Source organism: Schistocerca gregaria, chromosome 4, assembly GCF_023897955.1.
Source record: "Schistocerca gregaria isolate iqSchGreg1 chromosome 4, iqSchGreg1.2, whole genome shotgun sequence".
Classification (NCBI taxonomy): domain Eukaryota; kingdom Metazoa; phylum Arthropoda; class Insecta; order Orthoptera; family Acrididae; genus Schistocerca; species Schistocerca gregaria.
The window spans coordinates 540,782,125-540,808,779 of record NC_064923.1 but is presented as its reverse complement, the minus strand read 5'-3'; the positions used below and the strand labels follow the sequence as shown (position 1 = coordinate 540,808,779).

General features: G+C 41.2%; 1 protein-coding gene across 1 annotated transcript; it reads right to left on the bottom strand.

The window, feature by feature from the left end:
- Positions 1-405: 405 nt before the first annotated feature.
- LOC126267413 (uncharacterized) lies at positions 406-19,752 on the bottom strand. The gene is made up of 5 exons (XM_049972642.1): positions 19,675-19,752; positions 12,996-13,021; positions 9,179-9,251; positions 6,706-6,848; positions 406-692 (listed from the first exon to the last, which is right to left on the bottom strand). Exons 1-5 carry the CDS (start codon positions 19,718-19,720, stop codon positions 546-548), a joined length of 435 nt encoding a protein of 144 aa, XP_049828599.1. The 5' UTR covers positions 19,721-19,752; the 3' UTR covers positions 406-545.
- Between the last annotated feature and the right edge of the window lie 6,903 nt (positions 19,753-26,655).

The following is a 26,655-nucleotide window of genomic DNA, read 5'->3' as shown; positions in this document are numbered from 1 at the left end:
CACGGCCGACTTCCTTCCCTGTTCTTCCTTAATCCGATGAGATCGATGACCTCGCTGTCTGGTCTCCTTCATCGAAACAACCAAAAAAAGACGCTTTAGTTGGATATAGGATACATGAAGATACCTATGGACTCTCTTCCTAGTCGAATGTATGCCTTCACCAAGGGCTGCAGGCGGTGTTATACCGGGTGTTTGTGTGATGTCTCTCGGCGCTGACTAATTTTACGTCCATTGTGTTTACTACTTCCGCGCACCTCTCTCTCTCTCTCTCTCTCTCTCTCTCTCTCTCTCTCTCTCTCTCTCCATTGAATATACAGATTAACAATAAAGACCATGGACAGGACGCTCATTGCCTTTATTTGTGTTAATTCAAAAGGTATTAATCTGGTCACACAGATACGACGATTAAGGTACCAAACAAAACCAAATTTATTTCTGATCAGTGTCAGTTACAAACATCTGTGATTTGTCTTAGATCGAGCAGGAGTTCATCTACAGTGAAAATGCATGTGAGCGCACAGTACAGCTCGGCCGGCTGTGGCGCTTCAGCGAGCTTGTCGCTGGACGCGCCCCCCACGCGAGGACACCGCGTCTCCAGCCGCCGCCCCTTGGGCCCCTGCCGCGGCCTGTCCTGGCGCAAAGAACGGCGGGACGAGTGGGCCTCCCGGAATGAATGAGTGGGTCGAGTCCGCCTGCGAAAATAAGGAACACAAAGTATAGAAAAGGAACATCCAATGAACAGAGAGACGAACTTTTATCATCCTGAAAGCTTTTGCAAGTCACACTACATTCCAGAGATGTTTGCAGTAGTAGTAGAGGAAAATTATGAAGAAAACGATTTAGACAAATAGCCAACACGGATTAAGAAAATATCGTCCTTGTGAAACACATGACATCGTTCCTCAAAAGCGACTTCTAATCGAACTGCGTGCCTTTGGAGTATTGTCTCAGTTGTGTGAATGGATTCGTGATTTCCGGTGAGAAAGGTCACATTTCATAATAACTGATGGAAAGTCATAGAATAAAACAGAAGTAATAACTGGCGTTCCCCAAGGAGGCGTTTAGGCCCCTCTGCTGTTCCTGATCTACATAAATGGTTTAGGAGACAATATGAACGGACCTCTTAGATTGTTCGCAGATAATACTGTCATTTACCGTCATGTCAAGTCATCTGATGATAAAAACGAATTGCAAAATGGATTAGACAAGACATCTGTACGGTGCAAAAAGTGGAAATTGACTCTTAAATCATGAGAAGTGTAAAGTTTTTCACATGAGCACTAAAATGAACCCGCTAAATTTCAGTGAAACGATAAACCGCAAAAATGTAAAGGCTGTAAACTCGACTGTATACATAGGGATTACGATTACGAATAACTTAAATTGGAACGATCACGTAGATAATGTTGTGGGAGTTCTGCTATTTATTGGGAGAACACTTTTAAAATGTAACAGGTCTACTAAAGACATTGCCTACACTACGTTTGTCCGCCCTCTCCTGCAATATTGCTGTGCGGTGTGAGATCCGCATCACGTAGAACTGAAGGATAACATAGAAAAAGTTCAAATAAGGACAACTGGTTTTGTATTACCGTGAAATACGGGATATGATACACGAATTAGGGGTACAGTAATTAAGACAAAGCGTTTTTCGATGTGGAAGGAACTTCTCACGAAATTTCAATCGAAAATTTCTCCTCTGAGAATGAAAATGTTTTATTGGCGCCATCATACATAGGGAGAAACGATCATCATAATGAAATAAGAGAAATCAGAGATCGCTAATAGACAGAGAAATCAGAAATCGCATGGAAAAATTTAAGTGTTCATGTTTCCCGCGGGCCCTTCGAGAGTGTAACTTCAGAGAAGTAGTTAAATATGGTACGATGAACCCTCTGCCAGGCACTTAATTGTGAATTGCGTCATGTACGTATACAGTTTCATCAGAGATCGATATTCAGTGCAAGTGACAAAAATTGTATTGGGAGAAAGGTCCTATGAATATATGCCTCGTAACGAATGGTTTCCAAGATACGACGCATTTCACGTATATTATTACATTTTCCGTTGGTATTTGGAATGAACGATAGATGAAACAAAATTATTTGCAGTTTATTGAAAATGCATTATCTGAAAAAAAGCTCTCATTTCTTTCGCCATGTTGAATACATTTTTATATTGAAATGTCACTGAAAACTGATCCTTTGTAAGGCGACAGTTTCAAATATTTTGTGACTGTATCTATTTCCCGTTGTCGGAGACGCTTCTTTGATTTTACACTCCTGGAAATGGAAAGAAGAACACATTGACACCGGTGTGTCAGACCCACCATACTTGCTCCGGACAGTGCGAGAGGGCTGTACAAGCAATGATCACACGCACGGCACAGCGGACACACCAGGAACCGCGGTGTTGGCCGTCGAATGGCTCTAGCTGCGCAGCATTTGTGCACCGCCGCCGTCAGTGTCAGCCAGTTTGCCGTGGCATACGGAGCTCCATCGCAGTCTTTAACACTGGTAGCATGCCGCGACAGCGTGGACGTGAACCGTATGTGCAGTTGACGGACTTTGAGCGAGGGCGTATAGTGGGTATGCGGGAGGCCGGCTGGACGTACCGCCGAATTGCTCAACACGTGGGGCATGAGGTCTCCACAGTACATCGATGTTGTCGCCATGACCGTAGGATCCTACGCAGTGCCGTAGGGGACCGCACCGCCACTTCCCAGCAAATTAGGGACACTGTTGCTCCTGGGGTATCGGCGAGGACCATTCGCAACCGTCTCCATGAAGCTGGGATACGGTCCCGCAAACCGTTAGGCCGTCTTCCGCTCACGCCCCAACATCGTGCAGCCCACCTCCAGTGGTGACGCGACAGGCGTGAATGGAGGGACGAATGGAGACGTGTCGTCTTCAGCAATGAGAGTCGCTTCTGCCTTGGTGCCAATGATGGTCGTATGCGTGTTTGGCGCCGTGCAGGTGAGCGCCACAATCAGGACTGCATACGACCGAGGCACACAGGGCCAACACCCGGCATCATGGTGTGGGGAGCGATCTCCTACACTGGCCGTACACCTCTGGTGATCGTCGAGGGGACACTGAATAGTGCACGGTATATCCAAACCGTCATCGAACCCATCGTTCTACCATTCCTAGACCGGCAAGGGAACTTGCTGTTCCAACAGGACAATGCACGTCCGCATGTATCCCGTGCCACCCAAGGTGCTCTAGAAGGTGTAAGTCAACTACCCTGGCCAGCAAGATCTCCGGATCTGTCCCCCATTGAGCATGTTCTGGACTGGATGAAGCGTCGTCTCACGCGGTCTGCACGTCCAGCACGAACGCTGGTCCAACTGAGGCGCCAGTTGGAAATGGCATGGCAAGCCGTTCCACAGGACTACATCCAGCATCTCTACGATCGTCTCCATGGGAGAATAGCAGCCTGCATTGCTGCGAAAGGTGGATATACACTGTACTAGTGCCGACATTGTGCATGCTCTGTTGCCTGTGTCTATGTGCCTGTGGTTCTGTCAGTGTGATCATGTGATGTATCTGACCCCAGGAATGTGTCAATAAAGTTTCCCCTTCCTGGGACAATGAATTCACGGTGTTCTTATTTCAATTTCCAGGAGTGTAGAATGCACTCATCAACCTTGTTCAACAGTACCTCTCTACTGCCTGTCGTCTGCGAGAGGCATCATCACAAAAGTATTTTTCCTAATCAGTGCACAGATCCTGGTATTACAGTTTGGCTGCCAGCTTCTAACTCCGTTAGATGTTTGTATATTGGGAGGAAGTCTAATGTATACAGAACGAAGACGGACAGTCCAAGTCGCTTCGTGGACACTGATGCCCACAACAAGAAAGAGATGCTCTAAGTCAAGCAATCTAGAATGTTGTCCTCAGAGTACAACGCTGAATTCAAGACGACAGTACACTTTTTGAAAAAACCACATGCAGCACGTTCTTCTGTTTCTCACCCACTGGAAAGATCTGATTATCCGTTATCCAGACAGTAGCATGCCATCACTTGCCAGCCACAGCCATTCCACTGTCATTGATGAACTCTTCCGCACAGCAAAAGCAGCATGGAATCCGTCATCGAAGTTTACTTTGATTTGATGCCCAATTGTGTTAGAGCCGTTGTTGCTGTTACAGGTGGCAATTTTCTGCACCTAAATCGTCTACCAATTCAATCGTGTGCTCTCCCAATTAAACTGTACACGGACAACGAGTAAAATTTAGATTTTTTTTATCCTTCCTGGTGTTGCAATTTAATTCGTATGAGTCAGGCATTTCTCATTAAGGGCTCACTTTTTTTTGAGTCGTGAGTCTTCTGACTGGTTTGATGCGGCCCGCTACGAATTCCTCTCCTGTGTCAACCTCTTCATCTCAGAGTAGCATGCGCAACATAGGTCCTCAGTTATTTTCTGAATGTATTCCAGGCTCTCTTTTCTCTACAGTTTTTATCCCCTACAGCCCCTTCTAGTACCATATAAGTTATTCCCTGATGTCTTAACACAATTGTTACCATCCTCTCCATCTTTTCAGGGCTTTCCATATCTTCCTTTCCTAGCCGATTCACAGGAGAACCTCCTCATTCTTCACCTTGTCAGTACACCCACGTTTCAAAATTCTGCTGTAACACCACATCACAAATGCTGATTTTCCCACAGTCCATGTCTCACTACCATAGAATGCTGTGCTCCATACGCACATTGTGAGAAATTTCTTCCTCAAATTATGGCCTATGTTTAATCCTACTAGACTTTTCTTGACGAGGAATGCCATATTTGCCAGTGCTGGTCTGCTTTTTATGTTATCCTTGCTCCGTTCGTCATGTGTTATTTTGCTGCCTAGGTAGCAGAATACCCTAATTTCATCTATGACGTTAAGTTTCTCTCTGTTCTCATTTCTGCTACTTCTCATTACTTACTTCTTTCTTCGATTTGCCGACCATCCACATTTTGTACTCATTAGACTGTTCATCGCTCAATTCTTTTTCACTGAGGGTAGTAACGTCGTCAACAAGTCTTATCACTGATATCTTTTCACATTGATTTTTAATTCCAGTCCTGAACCTTTCTTTTAGTTTCCTAACTGCATCTATGTACAGATTGAAAAGTAGGGTTCGAAAGACTACATCCCTGTCTTACACCCTTTTTATTCCAAGCAGTACGTTCTTAGCCTTCTACTCTTATTGTTCCCTCTTGGTTCTTGTACATATTGTATATTACACGTCTCTCCCTATAGCTTACCCCTGTTTTTCTCATAATTTAGAACACCTTGCACCATTTTACATTGGCAAACACTTTTCCAGATCGACAAGTCATATGAACGTGTCTTGAGTTTCCTTCAGTCTTGTTTCCATTATCAAACACAAAGTCAGAATTGCCTCTCTGGTGCCTTTATATTTCCTTAAGCCAAAATGATCGTCAACTAACAGATCATCTGTTCTCTTTCCCATTCTTCTGTATGTTATTCTGTCTGCAAATTGTATGCGTGAACTGTTAGGCTGATTGTGCGATAATTCACCCACCTGTCGTCTCGAGATAACTTCGGAATTGTTCAAGATGGAGACATTCTTGAAGGGAGAAACATCTTTCAGGTATGGCCAGCACCAAAACAGTGATCGCGTGGGATGGCTGCAATGTAAGGAATCAGTGCTTTTGATCTCTTCGAAAAGGAACACCTAGACATCTGATACCCCGTCCCTGTGAAATATGATATTAAATGTACAAGTCATTGCCTTCAGGAACCTGTTTGCAAACGCTCGACAATGCTGCAAACTCTTCCAGTTTCCATTTGTTGCGATGTCCTCCACACTTTTGTCAATAAGAAACAGCACCTCACCTCTGTCTTTTATTCCAACCGTCCTGTGTGTTGTGAGAGCACCATGTGAAGTCCAGCTTTCTGTGACACAGACTTCGAAGTCGTGATGGAAAAACAAAATGTATGACAGTGTTTGATGATGCTGGCTCATATTTCACCTGGATCCTCTGAAGAAGATCAACACCTGAACATAGGCACAACTGAATCCTTTCTCGTCAGTTGTCAAATACTCTGTCGACGACCCTTTAAATGGAAATGAAAGTTTTTACCAAAAAATAGTTCACATTGGCCTTTCGGTAAAAAAAAATCGACGAGCAAGTATATAAGAAGACAGCTAAGAATGTATCAGGTAATTTTAAGCAAAAATGATTCTTTCATCGTCTACATCGCTGTCTCTCTCTCTCTCTCTCTCTCTCTCTCTCGCTCTCGCTCTCTCTCTCTCTGTCTTTCTGTAACACACACACACACACACACACACACACTCTCTCTCTCTCTCTCTCTCTCTCTCTCTCTCTCTCGCTCTCGCTCTCTCTGTCTTTCTCTAACACATAACACACACACACACACACACACACACACACACACACACAAACTCTCTCTCTCTCTCTCTCTCTCTCTCTCTCTCTCTCTCTCTCTCTGTCTTTCTCTAACACACACACACAGTGATTCCTCTAATCGACAGATCTGTATAAGGTTAGTGTTCGCGAGCAGAGCGGAACTGATGTAACAGAAAAGATATATTTTCCAAGTACAATATTGTGCCTCCTGTTATCAACAAAGTAATTTCTTTAGTGGCATGTAAATGCAAAACATCTACATCCAATGACTTTTAGACCTTCAATGGTAGAAATGTCGCACTTTAAACATCAACACTTACCTTCTGGCCATACATTTCGTTGCAGAATCCTCCACAGAAAAGTTGAAAATTGATACTTTTCACTGGTTCTTTGCTGCTGTTGGCTTGGGCCCTAGGATTAGTTATTCTGATAGCGTCGTCTGTTTCCTCAGTAGTCGTCGTCGCTGAAAAATCAGAGGAGTTAATGATTACGTTGTTGTACGTGATTTGCAGAATCTTTAGAGACTCACTAATAATGATTCACTAGAAAAAATCTTTCATTAGTAAAGAACATACACAAGGATGTGCATCTGCAAAATGCTGTATGGGTCGCTGAGGAAAATGTCATTGACTGGACACAAGTTACGTTTATTACTCCAGTACTAGGTGTTTTGGACATTGCCATCATCAGATACCTTGGAACAACGTGTTGCTCATAGATACAAACGGTACATGTGGTAGTAGTAACGACGTAAGCAGATTGCAGCTCAACTCCAGTCAATGATTATTCAGCAGTTTGCAGACTTCACATATTTGTCAAAATGATCTTATGTCTCCTTCGTGACTTCATGTCGCAGCTATGTTACGTACACTAATGTGCAAAAACTTAGTTTCAGTAAATTGATAACGTAGGAAACAGTGTCATAGTGTTCAGTATGAATCCTTCTCTATTCCTGCTACTGCTAGATAGTAGTTGCCGCGAGTTTTCAACGCAATTCTAAACAATCCAGTCGCCAAAAAATGACTCACAACACAGAATATGATATGAATTCCTGTGAAACTTTTAAGAACTAGAAAAGTCAACTATTTATAAGATGCGGACAGGTTTGATATCATTTGGCGTGTGATATCTTCATATGCGATAGCGAGTAGACATTTAATTCTATCCTTTATTACCCGTCTAGACACAGAAAAGTTTTCCTTTATTTCTTTCGCATTATATCAACCATTAAATTAAGGAAGATAAGTAATTTGTTTCTCGGTGTTCAGTTATTTGTCCACATCTCCCATTCTTATGTGGGGGATTTATCCGTACAAACCGAACTATTAGAGTCAGCAGTTTTTCATCTTTTCTCGTTAGGCTTGGGATCACCATGCCACTTTGTCCTATCATAAAATGTTTCTAATTTTACGTTATGAACGAAAATGGTGTAATATTCTACACTGTTTATTACTTTTACAAATTGGTTTTCGGCTATGATACGGTTATCACTACATATAGTTATCCTATCCATCTTTTCACTGAGTGGACACTTTCCAATAGAACTGCATAAATCAAGGCTCATATTAACTTTCACCAATTATTGAGTCTTCGTCATCGGTCTCATTACACCAGTCTTACTACCTCTCTTGACAGGCAACTTTACCCTGTTGAGAAAACCTTGCAAAACACGGTAATACATCGGAGAATCTTTTAATTCGGTTTTGGATGCTCCGATCTTATTTTTGAAGGACTTGTACATCCCGACTTGGGTTTTCTCTATCTTCTGTACAGCACTTCAGGCGAATGGAAATATAAATACCTTAATAAACACACACAGAATTCTTGACTCGTCCATCATCTATAATTACAACGATGCGGACAAGAAGTTAAGCTTCAACCTTCCCTCCTTCCAAGATCTCCGATATTCTATCTATTTTTTACATAAACACTAAATCAATTACAAAATTAATGTTATCATCACCACAATTAGCAGGAACACTGGATTCATGTGTCCTCGCCTTGTTCAACGAGGGTTGGAACTTAAATAGTGGCAACTATTTGTTCACAACCGATACAAAAGAGTTACATGTTTGCACCTGTTACTGTCCTGCAAAGTAGCCACCAGCTTTGTGTAGTACCCGTTGCAAAGATGTGGAAGGTGTAGTATACCATTAGTAGAGCCTGTTCTGTTATTGGTGCGAATGGAGCGGTCTACTGCCTGTCGAATCTCTGGAACAGTTCTAAAGCGAATGCCACGAAGTGGTTCCTTCATCTTCGGAATCAAATCAGAGTCACAAGGACTTAAGTCGTATTACTCTTCGTTGTTGTAGCATCACCTGCGACAGCTCTGCGAAAGAACCGGCGACACTTTCTGCGCAACCCATCATTCATTTTGCAAGACAATACGCGGGCGCATACAGCGCAACCTGTGGCTGCTCTGTTCGGTCGATGGGACTGGGAAGTACTGTACCATCCACCATACACCCCGGACTTAAATCCTTGTGACTCTGATTTGATTCCGAAGACGAAGAAACCACTTCGTGGCATTCGCTTCAGAACAGTTCCAGAGATTGGACAGGCACTAAAATCGCTCCATTCACACCATCAACAGAACAGGCTCTGCTAACGGTACACTACGCCTTCCACATTGCTGGCAACGAGTTCTACATAACGCTGGTGACTACTTTGAACGACAGTAAAAGATGCAAACATGTAACTGTTTTGTATCGGTTATGAATAAATAATTGCCATTATTTAAGTTCCAACCCTCGTACTTTAATTATTAAAAAGTACCAGTTTCATTGTCATTACCTGTAGTAGTTGTTTTCTCGTGGGACAGTATCCATCTAAAGGTTGTTTGACATTTCAGGAGGCACGAATCCACCTGCACAAAGAAAGTTAAACGTCAACCGTCTGAAGAAGGTAATTAATATTCTTTTTACATCAGATATATTGAATGTTCTATGTTTGTAGATCCGATAATAATCAGGGAGTTCTTTCTCCTTAGACTGCTGTGCATTCACGAAATGAGTAGAAGAAGTGTAAAGTTAATTGTTTTTAAGACAGATTTTGAGACTATAACCTGAGAGAATAGAAGTTAGGGCGAACGACCTACGGATATACTAGTGCATGGAAATATATTAACATAAATGTAGTGTATGCCTTCCATCGGTTCTACACTTTAGATAAGAAAACAGCAAAACAATCCAAACGAAATACTGCAGCTAAGATTCGTTGAGTCAGATTTTTGGTTTTCATATGCCAGTTAATCTTGTAGAAGAAAATACTCTTTGTGAATAGCTCTTCGCACTACAGCACACAATCCCAAACAACGCTGTCGTAATAATGGTTAATTTTTAACATTCATCTTTATACTTGGATAATTATGTTCAAGTTGGAGAACAATAGATGTATGGAATAACTGGAACCCTAAATGACTAGTACACAGTTTTGAAAGTTTATTACCTTGTTTGGTATTAAGATTCTTACATTTTTCTTGACATCTTGACGTCTTCTATCAGTCTGATACACTATATGATCAAAAGTATCCGGACACCCCAAAAACGTACGTTTTTCATATTAGGTGCATTGTGCTGCCACCTACTGCCAGGTACTCCATGTCAGCCACCTCAGTAGTCATTGGACATCGTGAGAGAGCAGAATGGGGCGCTCCGCAGAACTTCTAATGTGGTCAGCTGATTGGGTGTCACTTGTGTCATACGTCTGTACGCGAGATTTCCACACTCCTAAACATCCTTAGGTCCACTGTTTCCGATGTGATAGTGAAGTGGAAACGTGAAGGGACACGTACAGCACAAAAGCATACAGACCGACCTCATCTGTTGACTGACAGAGACCGCCGACAGTTGAAGAAGGTCGTAATGTGTAATAGGCATACATCTATCCAGACCAGCACACAAGAATTCCAAACTGCATCAGCATCCACAGCAAGTACTATGACAGTTAGGCGGAAGGTGAGAAAACTTGGAATTCATGGTCGAGCAGCTGCTCATAAGCCACACATCACACCGGTAAATGCCAAACGACGCCTCGCTTGGTGCAAGGAGCGTAAACGTTGGACGGTTGAACAGTGGAAAAACATTGTGTAGAGTGACGAATCACTGTACACAATGTGGCGATCCGATGGCAGGGTGCGGGTATGGTGAATGCCCGGTGAACGTCACATGTCAGCGTGTGTAGTGCCAACAGTAAAATTCGGAGGCGGTGGTGTTATGGTGCGGTCGCGTTTTTAGTGGAGGGGGCTTGCACCCCTTGTTGTTTTGCGTGACACTATCACAGCAGAGGCCTACATTCATGTTTTAAACCCCTCCTTGCTTCCCACTGTTGAAGAGCAATTCGGGGATGGTAAATTGCATCTTTCATCACGAGCGAGCACCTGTTCATAACGCACTGCCTGTGGCGGAATGGTGAAATGACAATACCATCCCTGTAATGGACTGGCCTGCACAGAGTCCTGACCTGAACCCTATAGAACACCTTTGGGATATTTTGGAACGCCGACTTCGTGCCGGGCCTCACCGACCGACGTCGATACCTCTCCTCAGTGAACCACTCCGTGAATAATGGGCTGCCATTCCCCAAGAAACCATCCAGCACTTGGTTGAACGTATCCCTGCAAGACTGGAAGCTGTCTTCAAGGCTAAGGTTGGGCCAACACCTTAGTGAACTCTAGCATTACCGATGGAGGGCGCCATGTAGCTGTAAGTCATTTTCAGCCAGGTGTTCGGATACTTTTGATCACATAGTACATATATCGTGTATACCAGATGGAACAGTTTCGCCATTGTTGGTTCCCCCAAAAATCTAAATAATTCTGAAGAGACTTATTAGACTTTTACTAATCGCTCTTTTACTAATCTTTCAAATTTTCGTCTTAAAATCGAATCTCTGATTCATAACATTGTCATTATGTTTCTTTTCCTAATATACCTCTTCTGTGATATACTACACTAACTCTTAACGTTGACGCAGTTGCTTCCCTTTTGTCCAAAAGTTTCTTTTATTCTTCTAGAAGCGACACCTATATTTCCTATAGTCATGCATACTTTTTAGTTTCGTATGTCTGCTCCCTGATTCCTTTCATCTCAGAGTTTCACTTTCTGCCTATCTTTCGCCTATTTTTTTCCTGCACTTTTGTATTTTCTCATTTCATCAGTTTCAAAAAAATGGTTCAAATGGCTCTGAGCATTATGGGACTTAACATCCGAGAACATCAGTCCCCTAGAACTTAGAACTACTTAAACCTAACTAACCTAAGAACATCACACACATCCATGCCGAGGCAGGATTCGAACCTGCGACCGTAGCGGTCACGCGGTTCTAGACTGAAGTGCCTAGAACCGCTCGGCCACACCGGCCGGCTTCATCAGTTTCATTTCACATCTTGTGCGTTATCTAAGACTTTTCGCTGGGGTTGCCTCTTAACCCAGTTCTTTCACTTCTGCGTTCACTGTTTCACCTCTCGAAGCTACCCATTCATTTTCCATTTTATTTCTTTTTTATCCGCTTCCTCTGTTTTAGTCAGTCGTTGCCTACAGCTCTTTCTGAAGCTGTCGGCAGTGTCTGGTTATTTCAACGTACCCAGGTCTCGTCTTCTTAATTTCATACATATGTGTGATTTCTTCAATTTTAATCTGCATTCATAACCAAAAAATACGGTTAGAGTTCTCGTGTACATCTGTAAATATTTTGTAGTTTGATATCTGGCCTTCCTACACAAAAAGTATTTGAAACCATCTGGTGTCTCTTCTGTCCTGATTCTTAAACCAAGTGTCAGAAGTGGTTAAACTGTGTCCTGTGTAAAATTTTAACATGTTTCCTTCCCTTTCACTTCTCCCCCCACCCCCCCCCCCCCTCAACCAAGAACACTTTCTCCTGCTATTTCCCTTCCCTTCCTTTTCCTGCTATCGAATTCGAGACCCCCACCATAATTAAATTTTCATGTGTTTTAATATACAGAATAATTTCTTATGATGTACCATAAATTTCTTTCACCCTCTTCATATCTTTGCATACCATGGTGGTTCGTTGCTTCGTGTCTAACTTCACTGACTAGAAAATTTCCAGTTCTCGTGATTGTCACGGCCCTCTATGTTTACCTGTGCCTGTTCACTCGTCTTGTGAACCTGTAATTTCTAAGTTGGAGATGTATGTCAAAGAGGTAACAAACAGTAATGATGCCCTGAGTAGACAGGCAGACTTCAATGCAACTTTTTTGGATAATACTTGTTCTGCCTTTAAATGCTCCTCTGATTACCGCAACATTATTTCGAAAAAGGTGTGCATCTTTATGGGTAGCCAGAACAAGGATTCTAAACAAATCTAAGTTTTATATTGTACAAATATTTTAAAGCTCGAGGAAGTTTGTCATAAATTTTCTAATAAACAGTAGTACATAAAAAATGAAGAAAAATGAAATATCTTGAAAACATGTAGAAAAGCATCCTGTACCATATAAAGGCAGAAACAAAATAAAAACGAGGCAAGTGATAATTATTTGTTTCCTAAATGAAAATATTACAGTACGGAAACTCTTAGCAGTAGACTGAAGAAGGCTTTCCTAAGCTGCATATATTACAGTGAAATACTGCAAATAGTGAGTACCCACCTTGTTATCTGCAGCATTGATGACTCCTGAAAGGAAAGATTTATCAGAATATTAGTTTCTCTCTGAGAATGAAATTTAATTTAAATGGCTAAAACAGCTGTTTAGTCAGTATCCTTCAAAATACAGAATTGTTCAAATCTGTTTCATTGTTTTTGTTAGCTCTCAGGACGGGCAAAATCACAAATGGAGACGTCGTGTGTTATAGCTTTCCCTCGATCGTCGGTGTGACTTTAAATGTTTCGTTTGCTGTGCATTTAATCTAAGTACGTTAAGAGTAATTCATAGAATACAGTTGATTCGAAATTCATTGGCTGTGTCCTCTAAACACATTAGCTGACAATTCATAGATTAAATTCAAATTGAACTCCAGTTGATGATGGATGGGTGCATGGATGATGCCTGAAGACCATATTTTTGGAAACATCAACAAATATGTCACTAACAAAAAATGCTTAGTAGGTGGAAATAATAGTGGTAGACCTTAGTTAGATATTTTAGTTAATTAATACGAGTCTCTCATTTGTATACAGCCTGTCATTAACGATCTTGTACGTCTCGCGTCCCTATGTCGATACGCTCCCCAGTAACTTTCTTCTTTATAAATTAATGTTTCATAGAAGGCTTCCACAGAGCAGATACACTCTGGCGAGATTCTTCTCCCGGACGCTTCAGAATATTTTAACCGAACTGGAAGATGGTTCTGCAACTCAACAATGTACTACACGAAATACTCGTATTTCATCCTTACCTAGCTCTCTTGAATCTATGTTGTTGCCGTGGTCTTCAATCTGAAGACTGGTTTGATGCGTCTCTCCATGCCAGTCTGACCTGGGCAAGTCTTTTTTTTCTGAATAACTACTCCAACCTACACCCGTCTGAACCTGCTTACTGCATTTGTGCTTAAGTTTCCTTATCAAATTTTTTGCTCTCCACACTTCACTCCATTACCAAATCGACTATTCCTTAATACAACAGGGTGTTTCCCATCAACACATCCCACTTTTTAGTCAAGTTGTACCATACATTTCTTTTTTCTTCAGTTCGATTTATTACCTCTTCACTCATTATTCGATCTATTCATCTAATTTTCAGCATTATCCTATATGACTACATTCCAAAAGCGTCTGTCCTCTTCTTGTCTGAACTAAGACTTCTAACACTTAAATTTAAATTGGATATTAACAAATTTCTTTTTTTTTTCGAAAGCGTTTCTCGCTGTTCCGGCAATACTCAAGTTATTTTCTTCCCCTAGTAACAAAAATTATATTTTACTTTTAATCTCCTGATTAATTCATCTGCATTACCCTTGTTTTAGTTTTGTTGGGGCTGATCTTATAACCCCTTTTCAAGACACTATCCATTCCATTCAACGGTTCCTCCAGTACCTTTGACGTCTTTGATAGAATTACGAAGTCATCGGCAAACCTCAAAGTTTCTACTTCTTCTTCTTAAACTTCAATTCTTATCAGAATACTTCTTTGGTTTTCTTTACAGCTTGGCCAATGTACAGACTGTATAACATCATTGGAAGGCTACAACTTTCTCAGCTATTGCTTCCTTTTCATACCTTTCTACTGGAGTTCAGTTTCTGTACAAGTTGTTCTAGGGACTTTGTTTCCATCGAGGTTTTTCCCTAATACGTCAAAATTTCTAGCAGTGTCGTTCCTCCCATCTCATATTCATTTACTTCCTGTTCCCTTTCTTCAATATTGCCGTCAAGTTCATTTCCCTTGTATAACTCTTCTATACATTCCTTCCATCTTTCAGACTTCCCTTCTTTGCTTAGCATTGTCTTGCCATCCGAGTTCTTGATATGCATACAGTTGTTTCTCTATACTCCAGGTCTTTTTAATTTTCCTGTAGGCGGCATATATCTTTCTCTCATTGCTAATATTTTTATTGCGATGTATTGTGCAATTTTTATTAAAAATAATGACCGGTTTCATTCAAAGATTGAACACCTTCAAATCTCTAAAAAAAAATAGTTAGCTTTTTCGTTTTAACAGATCCGGAAAATTTTCGAAATTCGAAAGAAACGGGTGATCATTATTAAGACAAACGCGACCATCAATTGAACAAAAATATTAGAATAATTATCAATTGTTACATACCTAAACTGGACATCATTCCTCACTACTCTTCTACAGCCTTCTATTTGTCAACTGACTATTCCTGCTTAGCCATTTCGCACTTCCTTTCAGTTTCACTTTTAGATATCCGTAACCCTCTCGCCTGCTACATTTGATGCATTTTATATTTTTTCCGTCCGTCAATTAATTTCAATGTTTTCTGTGTTATTCAAGGATTCTTACTAGATCATGTCTTTTTATCTATTCGACCTTATGCTGCCTTCACTATTTCATCTCACAAAACTTCTCATTCGTCTTCTATTGTATAGCTTTCTCCTGTTTCAGTTAAAACTTGCCTTAGCTATTTCTGGTTCTTTCAACTGATTCCGATCCTGAAGCGGTATTAGTTGTACGCTTCTTTGACGAAATTCACTGTGAGCAAGATGAATTACAGTTGCAGATAGACAATGAATTATCTACTTAATTAGAAATAACTATTAACATAACATCAGTATTTATTTTTATTATTTTTATTTGCGTACCCCAACTCTTGGACATAGGAATGGAACAAACCAGTGTTTGATTTCCGTAAGCGTCACACTTCCTGATCCTTTCCATGACCCTCGTACAATGTGTGAGAGAGTAAAGACGTGTGAAAGAAATAAGAACTAGAATGGTGTATTTAGCTCCAAAGATACGTAATAGGGCAGTAGGCTTATCAATGCAAAAACTAGCGAGGCTCAAAGCAGGAATGGCCCGCGTTGCTGGAAATAGGTCGGTTTGGTTAGAGTAGAGAAGGCACAGGTCGGCCCTCAACCAACTAGAGCGAGAGATTCGAACAAAGGACGTTGGGTCCGGCCAGGGGCCCTTTGGAGGACTGTTAGTGGGAACGCACTGGAGAGAGGACAGGCCGAGGAGGCGCTGCGGCTGCGGTGTCGGAAGGTGTGGTAAAAATGCGGTATTCTACTTAATACGTTTCTTGGCTTTGCAGTTAGTCGCAGTCTAGATGTAGAAATACTGAACGAAGCAAACTGCTCTAATTTTGGCAGACTGCGCGCTTTTCCAGTTCATTGTCATAACGGCTTTGTACTAGTCAAGTAGCTCTTATGTCATTAAAACGTGTAGCAGACAGCAGCAAATGATTTCAATTCGTTGTATAAATTTTGTGTGGAAAAATTAATATTTTACGATATTTTCTGTGTGATGTGCATCAGTGCGCATGTTGGCACCCTTTTCCACATGATACCTCAGTGTCCAGAGGAATGCATTCTGTGAGCAAAAAAGGATGGGAAGTGGTGTAGACTAAGGATAGGAATTGTTTCGCCGTAACTTTTACTTAATTATTTTGCGTATTTTGATGTGTTTTTTTATGTGTTGTGTTCGCGCCACGTGTCGTGCAGACAGGGAATGAGCGCAGCAGTAGTAACAGTATTTAGATTTTGTAATGTTCTTTCGTGTTAAAACATTGAGAAAAATTTTCTGGAATGGTAGCGGCGCGTTTTCTGCAAATTTTGTAAATTTCCAGGTAGTTTCCTTTGTGTGAATATTGCCGGTTATTGCTCACACCACGTGGCTTGTGAGGATGGCTACTGACTTAGTAGAGACATGGGCACTATACTTAACCACACCGAGATATCATCAGTGCAATTCTTGGTGTAACTATTTTATAGTCTCTCGTAATTTTTGGTAATTTTGTGATATTTTTGTGTCCCAGCCCAGCAATGAACGGTCAGACCTTGTGTTCAGTTGGTGCTCAATTTGGATAAATACTCAGTACATAATTATTTCGAATGATTCAAATGGCTCTGAGCACTATGGGACTCAACTGCTGTGGTCATCAGTCCCCTAGAACTTAGAACTACATAAACCTAACTAACCTAAGGACATCAGACACATCCATGCCCGAGGCAGGATTCGAACCTGCGACCGTAGCAGCCGCACAGTTCCGGAGACCGCGAGACCACCGCGTCCGGCTATTTCGAATGAGCAAGGCCTTCAGTCATTCCTGACGTGTTAAAACCAGAGCTTTTGCTGTAATATTTCCGATGAGAGACGCGTCTTTGCTTGCTTCTACCAACTTGCGCTGGAATCAGCTGAGCAGCCACGGCACAGATCACGGAAATTGCTCTAGAAAAGCACGTTAATTCGGTTTACTAACTAATAAGTTGGATAACTAATTCCTTTGGTCTGTTCTTCGATTTTGTTTGTGGAACTCTCAACTTGCAGCTATTGCGTAGCCTATATGGTTTCTCGCATTTGCACTTTGAGTAGCCAATAGAATGTGGATGCTGTGAGTAAATCTGTGTGTGTGTGTGGGGGGGGGGGGGGGGGAAGTATTAAATTAAGTTATCGGGCTGGTTAGAGAGAGACTATTTGCATAGATCATTTCGATTTGTGTGTAGAGTCAAACGTGTGTAGAATCAAATGAACGACTGTTTTGTTTAAAGAATGAATGTCAAATCTATCACAGTCAAAATTATAAAGTTGTAACCGAAAATGATACCCCACATTTAACCAGATCCACTAAATAACCAACAATAAGCAATTAAAAATAGTTACTGCCCGCATAAAAGATGTTCACTGGTAGTAATTGTCACAGGCAGTATTCTCATCAGGCTCAGACAGTAGTTATATCCCTAGCTGAAGCATGCTTACAGTACGCTGTTACCGCCTCCCACTGTTTCCTTTAAAATTTATCAGATTCATTTGGAGTTTATATGGACTGTCTTGCACCCGCAATCTCTGTATACGAGAGGCACTTGGTAGCACAGTACCATAGTTAAAGAGCATTAGAATCATCCAATGAAGATACAAGCTTTTACTGCATGTCTGAAAAATTAAAATTTTATAACCACCAACTGAGGAGTAATCACGCAATCCCATCCCCGGTGTTTCCTCTTTTATCAGTTTCTTCAGTTTTAATCTGCAGTGCATAACCAATAAATTAGCGTCAGAGTCCACATCTGCCTCTCTGGAAATATCTTACTGTTTAGAATCTGATTTCAAAATCTCTGTCTTACCATTATGTAATCGATCCTAAATCTTTCAGCGTCTACAGGTCTCTTCTATGTATACATCTTCCTACATCAGGTTATCGATTATAAAATTATTCTCTATACAAATTTCTACCAAGCGGTTCCCTGTTTTATTCGTTTTCCAAAGTCTACCTTCCCCCAATTATTCTCCCTTTCTTCTTTTCCCTATTATCGAATGTCAGTTTCCGACTACAGTTAAATTTTCTTCGCCCTTAACTGTGAGAATAAATTCTTTTATCTCATTATACATTCTTTCAATCTCTTCATCATCTGCGTAGCAAGTTAACATATAAATTGGTCCTACTGTGGTGAGTGTTGGCTTCGTGTCTCTCTTGGCTACGATGATGCGTTTACTATGCTGTTCATGGTCGCTTACACGCCTTCCTATTTCTTATTCATTATTAGACCTAGTCTTGCATCACTTCTGTTTGATTTCGTATTTTCATCACTGTACGCACTTGCCCAGAAGTCCTGTTCTTTCTACCACCGCACTTCACTCATTCCCAGTATATCTATTTTCAACCTATCCATTTCCCTCCTTAAATTCCCTAACCCACCTATACCCTTACGGAATCTAACATTCCAAGTTCCGACCAGTAGAATGCCAGTTTCATCTTTCCTGATGACAACGTCCTTCTGAAGAGTCCTCACACGGAGGTTTGAATGCATTATTAGCCAGCGGAATAATATATAGACTCTACTGTCCTTACAGCAATAAAACGATGTTGAACGTTTCTTCTTAACGAGGATGAAGAGCTTTCTCTTCCTAATATAAGTCATAATTATAGAGGATATTTCTCGTAAAATGAAGTGTAATTTCTCCTTATACTAGAGCTGACTGATTCTCAATGTTTTTCAGAAACCGAGTATTTGAATACGAGTATCAAGTAATGCTGGGCTAATAGAAACAGAATTTCACGATATTCAAAAATATTTAATGTACACCAACACATCGATAAGAATTACAGATAATGTAAAAGAAAGTTTCATTTTTTACATGCTTCATAGGTGATTTATATGACTCCACACTGAAAACATCTAACCGATAATCCATCTTATGTCACATATTCTGAACCATATGGGGAGTAGCCGACACGAGCGCATAAGAAATACGCATTCTGAATTCTGAAATTCTGTCCAGCAATGGAAGCATACGTAAGATCTTTCTCAAAGCCCAACAACAATAGTCCATCAGTCTCTGCCAGAGCATAGCGTCGTCTCGTTGAGGGTAAGAAGTTGGTTTAAATGTTACTAATCTCCAAACTCAAGGCGTTCGAGTGTCTTTCAGATCTCGGAATGTTCGTTTGTAGAGTGGTTTCGTCTATTACTTCACATGCGCTTGATAATGAGTTTCGTGAAATGTTTTAGTGCTTAGATGTTGTCCGTATAACCTAGGGGAGTCATATAGAACACCAGTAATACTTGCAAAAAAATTGAACTTCCTTTTAAATTATCTGTAGTTCTTATCGATGTATCGCTATGTACGAAACGGTTGTAACCAACCGCCATTGCCATGTTAATTCTGAACTATGCTGTACTTTACCGTAAATACCACATCAAAGCCCACCTACTTACCGCATCCAGCGATGATCAGAAGAAGTAAAGAGGATGTGAACTCCATCGCGAATGACAGCAGAGTGGTGTGTCGCAGCTCTTTCTCTTGCTTAAATAGTCCCAGGGCATAGTGAGCTGGCGCATACTCTAATTCATTCGTGGGTTTCGGACAGTGCAGTACCACAATAAAAACACCGATAGCAGCACTTAGTGTTATCATTATTGCCCACTTGTGTTGACATAGAAAAAAGCGAACTACGAAAATTTATGTGTTTTTTTTCATGAGCTATTTAACGAACTACAGGTTAATGTTGCACTTCTTCAGGGCTGTTGATCACTGCAGACATTTATCATCCGATAAGGAATGGAACAATACACAGTTAAATAAGTGAAAAGTGTATCTATTGAGCTTTCAAGTAAGATTAAAATTGTGTGGCATGGCGTTTAAAGCCGTGAATGCGGGCCGTGTGCAGAGTTGTCAGGTATCCCTGTCTGGGGGGACTGACCCGATTTTGCCATTAAAAACCGACTCCCAATCAAACCACACATACTCCTACATAAAAACCTCTATTACACCAAAATGTATAATACTTCACGTAAAATAATACGTTCATTATACGAGTGTTTAAACTAAGAGACAGTCGTATATTTGTTGCAAATTTACTCGCAAATCGCATTCAATAGCGAATGAGAACGTGGTCAAAACAACTGCTTACATGAATACGTGGTGTCCGTTCTTTCCGAAAAGTCCGAGAAAATATACACCACGCGAGATAAGCAGTTGTGGTTCATAGTATGTAAATTAAAGAGGGGAGGGGGAGAAATGAAAGGAAAGAGAAGAAACTAGTGGTATCAGCGACAATATGGTTTTGTGGGAAATCAGCAGCGTCGAATGAAAATATATGCCAGACTGGGACTCGAACCCAGGATCTCCTGCTTATTAGGCAGTTGTGTTAATCACTCTGCCACCAGGTCACAGGGTTTATTACAAACGCGTGAGATATTTCGGAAAGTTCCCTGGCCGACTCACCTTTCCACCTTCACCGCCTGTCCGCAGTCGCCTTCCATATCCTCCACGCTCACTAATTTTAGATTTCCACTGACGTCGAATGTACATGTACATCCGCACTGTAGGTTGTCGATTCATTGTCCATCGAGGTGAATCACTGACGCCGGAAGGGATCAGGCAGCTGAGATACGTAATATGTTAGTTGTAAGGAGCGGGGAAGAAATAAAGGGAAAGGGAAGGAACTAATGATACTATCTGCACTGAGACTTTGTGTGGATTCAGACGAGACGAGTGAAAACATGTGCCGGACTGGGACTCGAACCCAGGATCTCCTACTTACCAGGCAGTTGCGGTAAACAAGTCACCACGCAGACACAACGGTTGTCGCAAATGCGTGCACTATCAAGGCATGCTTCCCGGCCGACTGCTATTCTCACCTATCGCCTTGCCGGCCGCTGTGGCCGAGCGGTTCTAGGCGTTTGAGACCGGAACCATGCTGCTGCTACCGTCGCAGGTTCGAATCCTGCCTCGGGCATGGATGTGTGTGATGTCTTTACGTTAGTTAGGTTTAAGTAGTTCTAAGTCTAGGGGACTGGTGACCTCAGATGTTAAGTCCCATAGTGCTTACAGCCATTTGAACCTTTTTTTTTTTTCACCTATCGACACCTATACGCATTTCCTGACCAAGTTCTCCAAGTTCGCAAATTTTAGATTCCTGCCGGAGGTCAAACGTAAATATACATTTATATTTAAGGTTGTGGGTTGATTGCCCATACAGGCATAGCAATTATATGAACACGTGGTGTCTCTTCTTTCGGCGATGTCTGAAGGACACAATAAGTAAACAGAAGGCGAGTGGTATTTGCCTAACTGTCCAGTGGTACCAGACCATAAAAACAGCACTTTGTCCACATATCTGAATCAATACCTTACTTGCGATTCAGTGGCTCTTTCTGCAGGAAGTTTTGTTCAAAACTGGCCATGAAAGTTTCAGACAGGACTGGGAGCAGAACTCATTACCTATGTCACAAACTGACTTTAATATGTGTCCTTCGACTAAAAATATTTTTGTTTTACACACTTTGTAATATCAAAAGTTACGTCACGTAATTCAACAGCATTTACTTTGATTTGTGCAAAAGATTTGTTAGTATGTTTATACACTCATCAGTGGGAACATTAATGAATAAGCTAGTGACATCAAACGATACCACTCTAGAAACTGGCATACTTGCATATCTTTTAAATTATTAACCAGAGCAACAGAATTTTTCATACTAAACTTAAGTTTAAAATTTCTTTTCTTTTTAATGATGTAATCTAAATCTTTTGCTAGTATGCAAGAGGGAGCAGAAAAGGCTGACACTACCGGGTGCACTGGAATGCTGCCTTCATGTAATTTAGTCATATAATTATATTCTGTCAAGCACTGATGGAAAATTCAATTAATTTTTAGTTTTGTCATTATTATGTAGTCCTTTTATTTTATAAATATCGTTGAATATTTTGTACCAACGTGAAAGATCGTCTTGTGCTCTCCTACAGACCACAGTGAAAATTCGTTCCAGTTAACAGGGAAGGCGATGATTAAAGATACGGTCGATTTGATCTATCAGATTTTGGATGCAATATTTTTCCTTTTCTTATATTGCGAGTTTATCTTTGCTACGGTCAGCAAAGATCAGTCGAAACAAGCTCTTTGAGTTTCCTCTTCACTGTTATGTTTCGTATTTTTGGAGGTCTCTGAACCATCGGCCAAAGCGAAACATTCAAGGATCCAGAACCACAAGGTGACATAATTTTGAATGTGTTTACGCAGTTCTGCTCTGGTTTTCTGTTTGGGAAGCAGTCTAGTCTATTCTGCTTTTTACTTTGTCTGGTGTCAATGCGAGTTGGTTCAGGTTTTCTACAATGATGATTATGGATGAGATCTTTCCAGTTGCTTGTCATGCTGCCTGATAGGCGACGCAAAGGTTATTTCAGAATGCATTCTACACTACTGGCCATTAAAATTTCTACACCACGAAGATGACGTGCTACAGACGCGAAATTCAACCGACAGGAAGAAGATGCTGTGATATGCAAATGATTAGCTTTTCAGAGCATTCACACAAGGTTAGTGCCGGTGGCGACACCTACAACGTGCTGACATGACGAAAGTTTCCAACCGATTTCTCATACACAAACAGCAGTTGACCGGCGTTGCCTGGTGAAACGTTGTTGTGATGCCTCGTGTAAGGAGGAGAAATTCGTACCATCGCGCTTCCGACTTTGATAAAGGTCGGATTGTAGCCTATCGCAATGTATGTTTATCGAATCGCGACATTGCTGCTAGCGTTGGTTGAGATCCTATGACTGTTAGCAGAATATGGAATCGGTGAGTTCAGGAGGGTAATACGGAACGCCGTGCTGGATCCCAACGGCCTCGTATCACTAGCAGTCGAGATGACAGGCATCTTATCCGCATGACTGTAACGGATCGTTCAGCCACGTCTCGATCCCTGAGTCAGCAGATGGCGACGTTCGCAAGACAACAATCAGCTGCGCGAACAGTTCGACGACGTTTGCAGCAGCATGGACTATCAGGTCGGAGACCACAGCTGCGGTTGCCCTTGACGCTGCATCACAGACAGGAGCACCTGTGATGGTGTACTCAACGGCGAACCTGGGTGCACGAATGGCAAAATGTCATTTTTTCGGGTGAATCGAGGTTCTGTTTACAGAAACATGATGGTCGCCTCCGTGTTTGGCGATATCTCGGTGAACGCACAATGGAAGCGTGTATTCGTCATCGCCATACTGGCGTATCACCCAGCGTGATGGTATGGGGTGTCACTGGTTACAAGTCTCGGACACCTCTTATTTGCATTGACGGCACTTTGATCAGTGGACGTTACATTTCAGATGTGTTACGACCCGTGGCTCTACCCTTAATTCGATCCCTGCGAAACCCTACATTTCAGCAGGATAATGCACGACCGCATTTGTTGCAAGTCCTGTACGGGCTTTTCTGGATACAGAAAATGTTCGACTGCTGCCCTGGCCAGCACATTCTCCAGATCTCTCACCAATTGAAAACGACTGGTCAATGGTGCCCGAGCAACTAGCTCGTCACAGTACGCCAGTCACTACTCTTGATGAACTGTGGTATCGTGTTGAAGCTGCGTGGACAGCCATCCAAGCTCTGTTTGACTCAATGCCCAGGCGTATCAAGGCCGTTACTATGGCCAAAGGCGGTTGTTATGGGTACTGATTTCTCAGGATCTATGCACCCAAATTGCGTGAAAATGTATTCACATGTCAGTTCTAGTATAATATATTTGTCCAATTAATACCCGTTTATCATCTGCATTTATTCTTGATGTAGCAATTTTAATGGCCAGTAGTGTAATAAATCGCACAGCTATCTAGGAACCACTCGGCGTTCCGAACTTGCACTGTTATACTTCGGCGTGGAAGCTGATTATAGGATCAAGTAATATCTTTTTAATCCATTATGTTATCGATTCAAATTTCTCATCCTCTCCTGCATTATAAATGGTTCATTGTTTTGCTAGAAGTCGTGTACTGAGAATATGTAATTTCGTCGTTTTTGAGAAACTTGCTTTGTGTTAGCTATGCTGAGAACCCATGTGGGCTTTGTGAACCTCAGCACTGTTTTGAGATATATCCTACACATCCCTGAATTATTTCGTTCAGCCCAAGCCATTTTCTTTTTTTTTTTCTCATGTAATTTAATTATATGCATGTAATGATAACACCGACCACCTTAAACTGTGATCGATGCTAACGTTAAATTTCTGTGAGGAATTTTTGAGAACGTTGTGACAATGAGATAATCTAATCGGAACACAATAATCAGACTGGGATTCGTTTCCGAAACACTCCAGCTGAGCATAACCAGTACTAAGCAGATGGGTTAGTAACAGACTTTCTCCCAGCGCAATAGCAGGTTGTAATATTACGTAATATTGTTCGCGAGCCTAATTAGGCATTCTTGTGTCAAGCAATATAATAAAACAGATGCCAGTGCTAAGGCTAAGCTAACCTTCCTTAACATTCACACACTAAACTATTTCTTTATATCTGTTCTCACTAAAAAAACTGTAAACTAACCTTGCAGATAAATGTACAACTAATTTGGGAATCAGACAAAAATGGCCATTGAGATAACAAACAACAGGTACCTTAAATGAACTGGATGCAGCAGTTCATAGAACCAACCACCAACACCCATAAACTAATAGCTAAACAAAGAAGAGTATGAAATGATTCCGACTTACATCAGGGAGTCTATTAATGATCATACTGCTTAGTACAGGGCTTCTATGATTGTGTATTAACCAACTTGCAGTAGAATAGCTAACACAGTAAATATTTCTGTCTTAAGCTCAGTTTGAAGCAAGTAAACAGAACGCAAATATAATTACACTGGCTCTGAAGGAGCCTTTGCTTTCCTTCATTGACTAACTAGCCTAGCACATGGGGGCCCTTAAACTTTAATGGCTTGAAGAACTATGCTCATTAATAAAACTACACAAGTATGTATGAGAAATAGTAATACTCTCGTCAATAAATACTAATTAAGTAAAGCACAACAAACTATAACTCTTTAGATAACAAATGTGCTTTGATAAGCAGTCTTTTAACCTACCCAAAATACAGTTGGCTGTACAAATGCCAACACAACATTAAATTCAAGTTCAAACACTTTCCTATGAAATGAACACTGATAAAACATAAATGCGACATTTAATAATCTTTTTCGTTTCAAATCAGTGTTATTGTTCTTTTAACGAAGAACTTTACTATTTTCAGGCAGATTTTCAAGTAAGGCAAATTATTTAAGAAAATGAATGCAGATGGATTTCTCAAACTATGAAACTGAACTTTGAACACTATAACTCAACACATCAGAAAGCAATCCCAACTATTTTTACAGCTGCCGAATAAGTCTTTCCATAAAAAATTAGGAAACTAGGAATTAAATTCACTAGGATAGGATTCCTGTCCGGTTTTGTGATTTGGAATAATAATGGGTGTAAGATACAGTTTTTAGTAACACCACGATTATTATTAAAATCAACCATATTTCACTGGTCCATTTACAGAGTGCCAAATATAAACAATTTAGTGGAAGGCTGGTGGCACTGATGGCATAATTTGCAGCGGTTGATAACACGGGCGGCGATTTAGTCATGGCAGTAGTGTTGCCGTCGTCCTGCTACAGATCTTCTTGGCGTCGTAATTATATTTTTAAAGGGCCAAAAACCATGCCATGGTAATAGTATCACCAAATGCAGCATCTGAGGCACATAAATACTGCTGTTAAGCTCCTCTGGCCTCAAAACTCCAAGAATATGAGCCACAATGATCCGCTTCAGCTGGCGAGATGTTAACCGCACCACTGCTCAGCCCAGACTCCTTACCCGTCACAAACGACGAGTTGCCACTAGCGCGAACCATACCTTTTCCACTCCTCCAGGCTACTTCCGTAGCTGCGGTCCTTTCCCACATCTTCTACATTCAAATCTACGTTCCCTAACCACAGACCAGGCCATTTGCAGTGCATTATATAACAATCATTCCAGTAGTTATTTAAATCCACAGGCACAATTTAGACATCATCGTTCAGAAAGTACACGTAACTTAAATGTTTATACATAGCAGAAGAATTTCTATGACACATACAACACTCTACATAAGCAACACTACAAATTGACATACAAATGTCGATACAGATACGAAATAGATCGAAAATAGGTGTTAGAGTCTGCCATGCTGCCATCTTGTTCACAGCTGTTACTGCAGTTCACTTGTAGGACAAACAGTTAAGTGAATTAATCATGTGCTACCACTGCGAATCTTTAGTAGTATCCCATTATTTGCATGGGCTCGTGTAACACGTGGAGAAAGAAGTCTCTGGTTGCTATTCTGGAAGACTGATGATTTGTGAATACAATACAGAGCGTTGCCGTGTACTAGTGAGATAT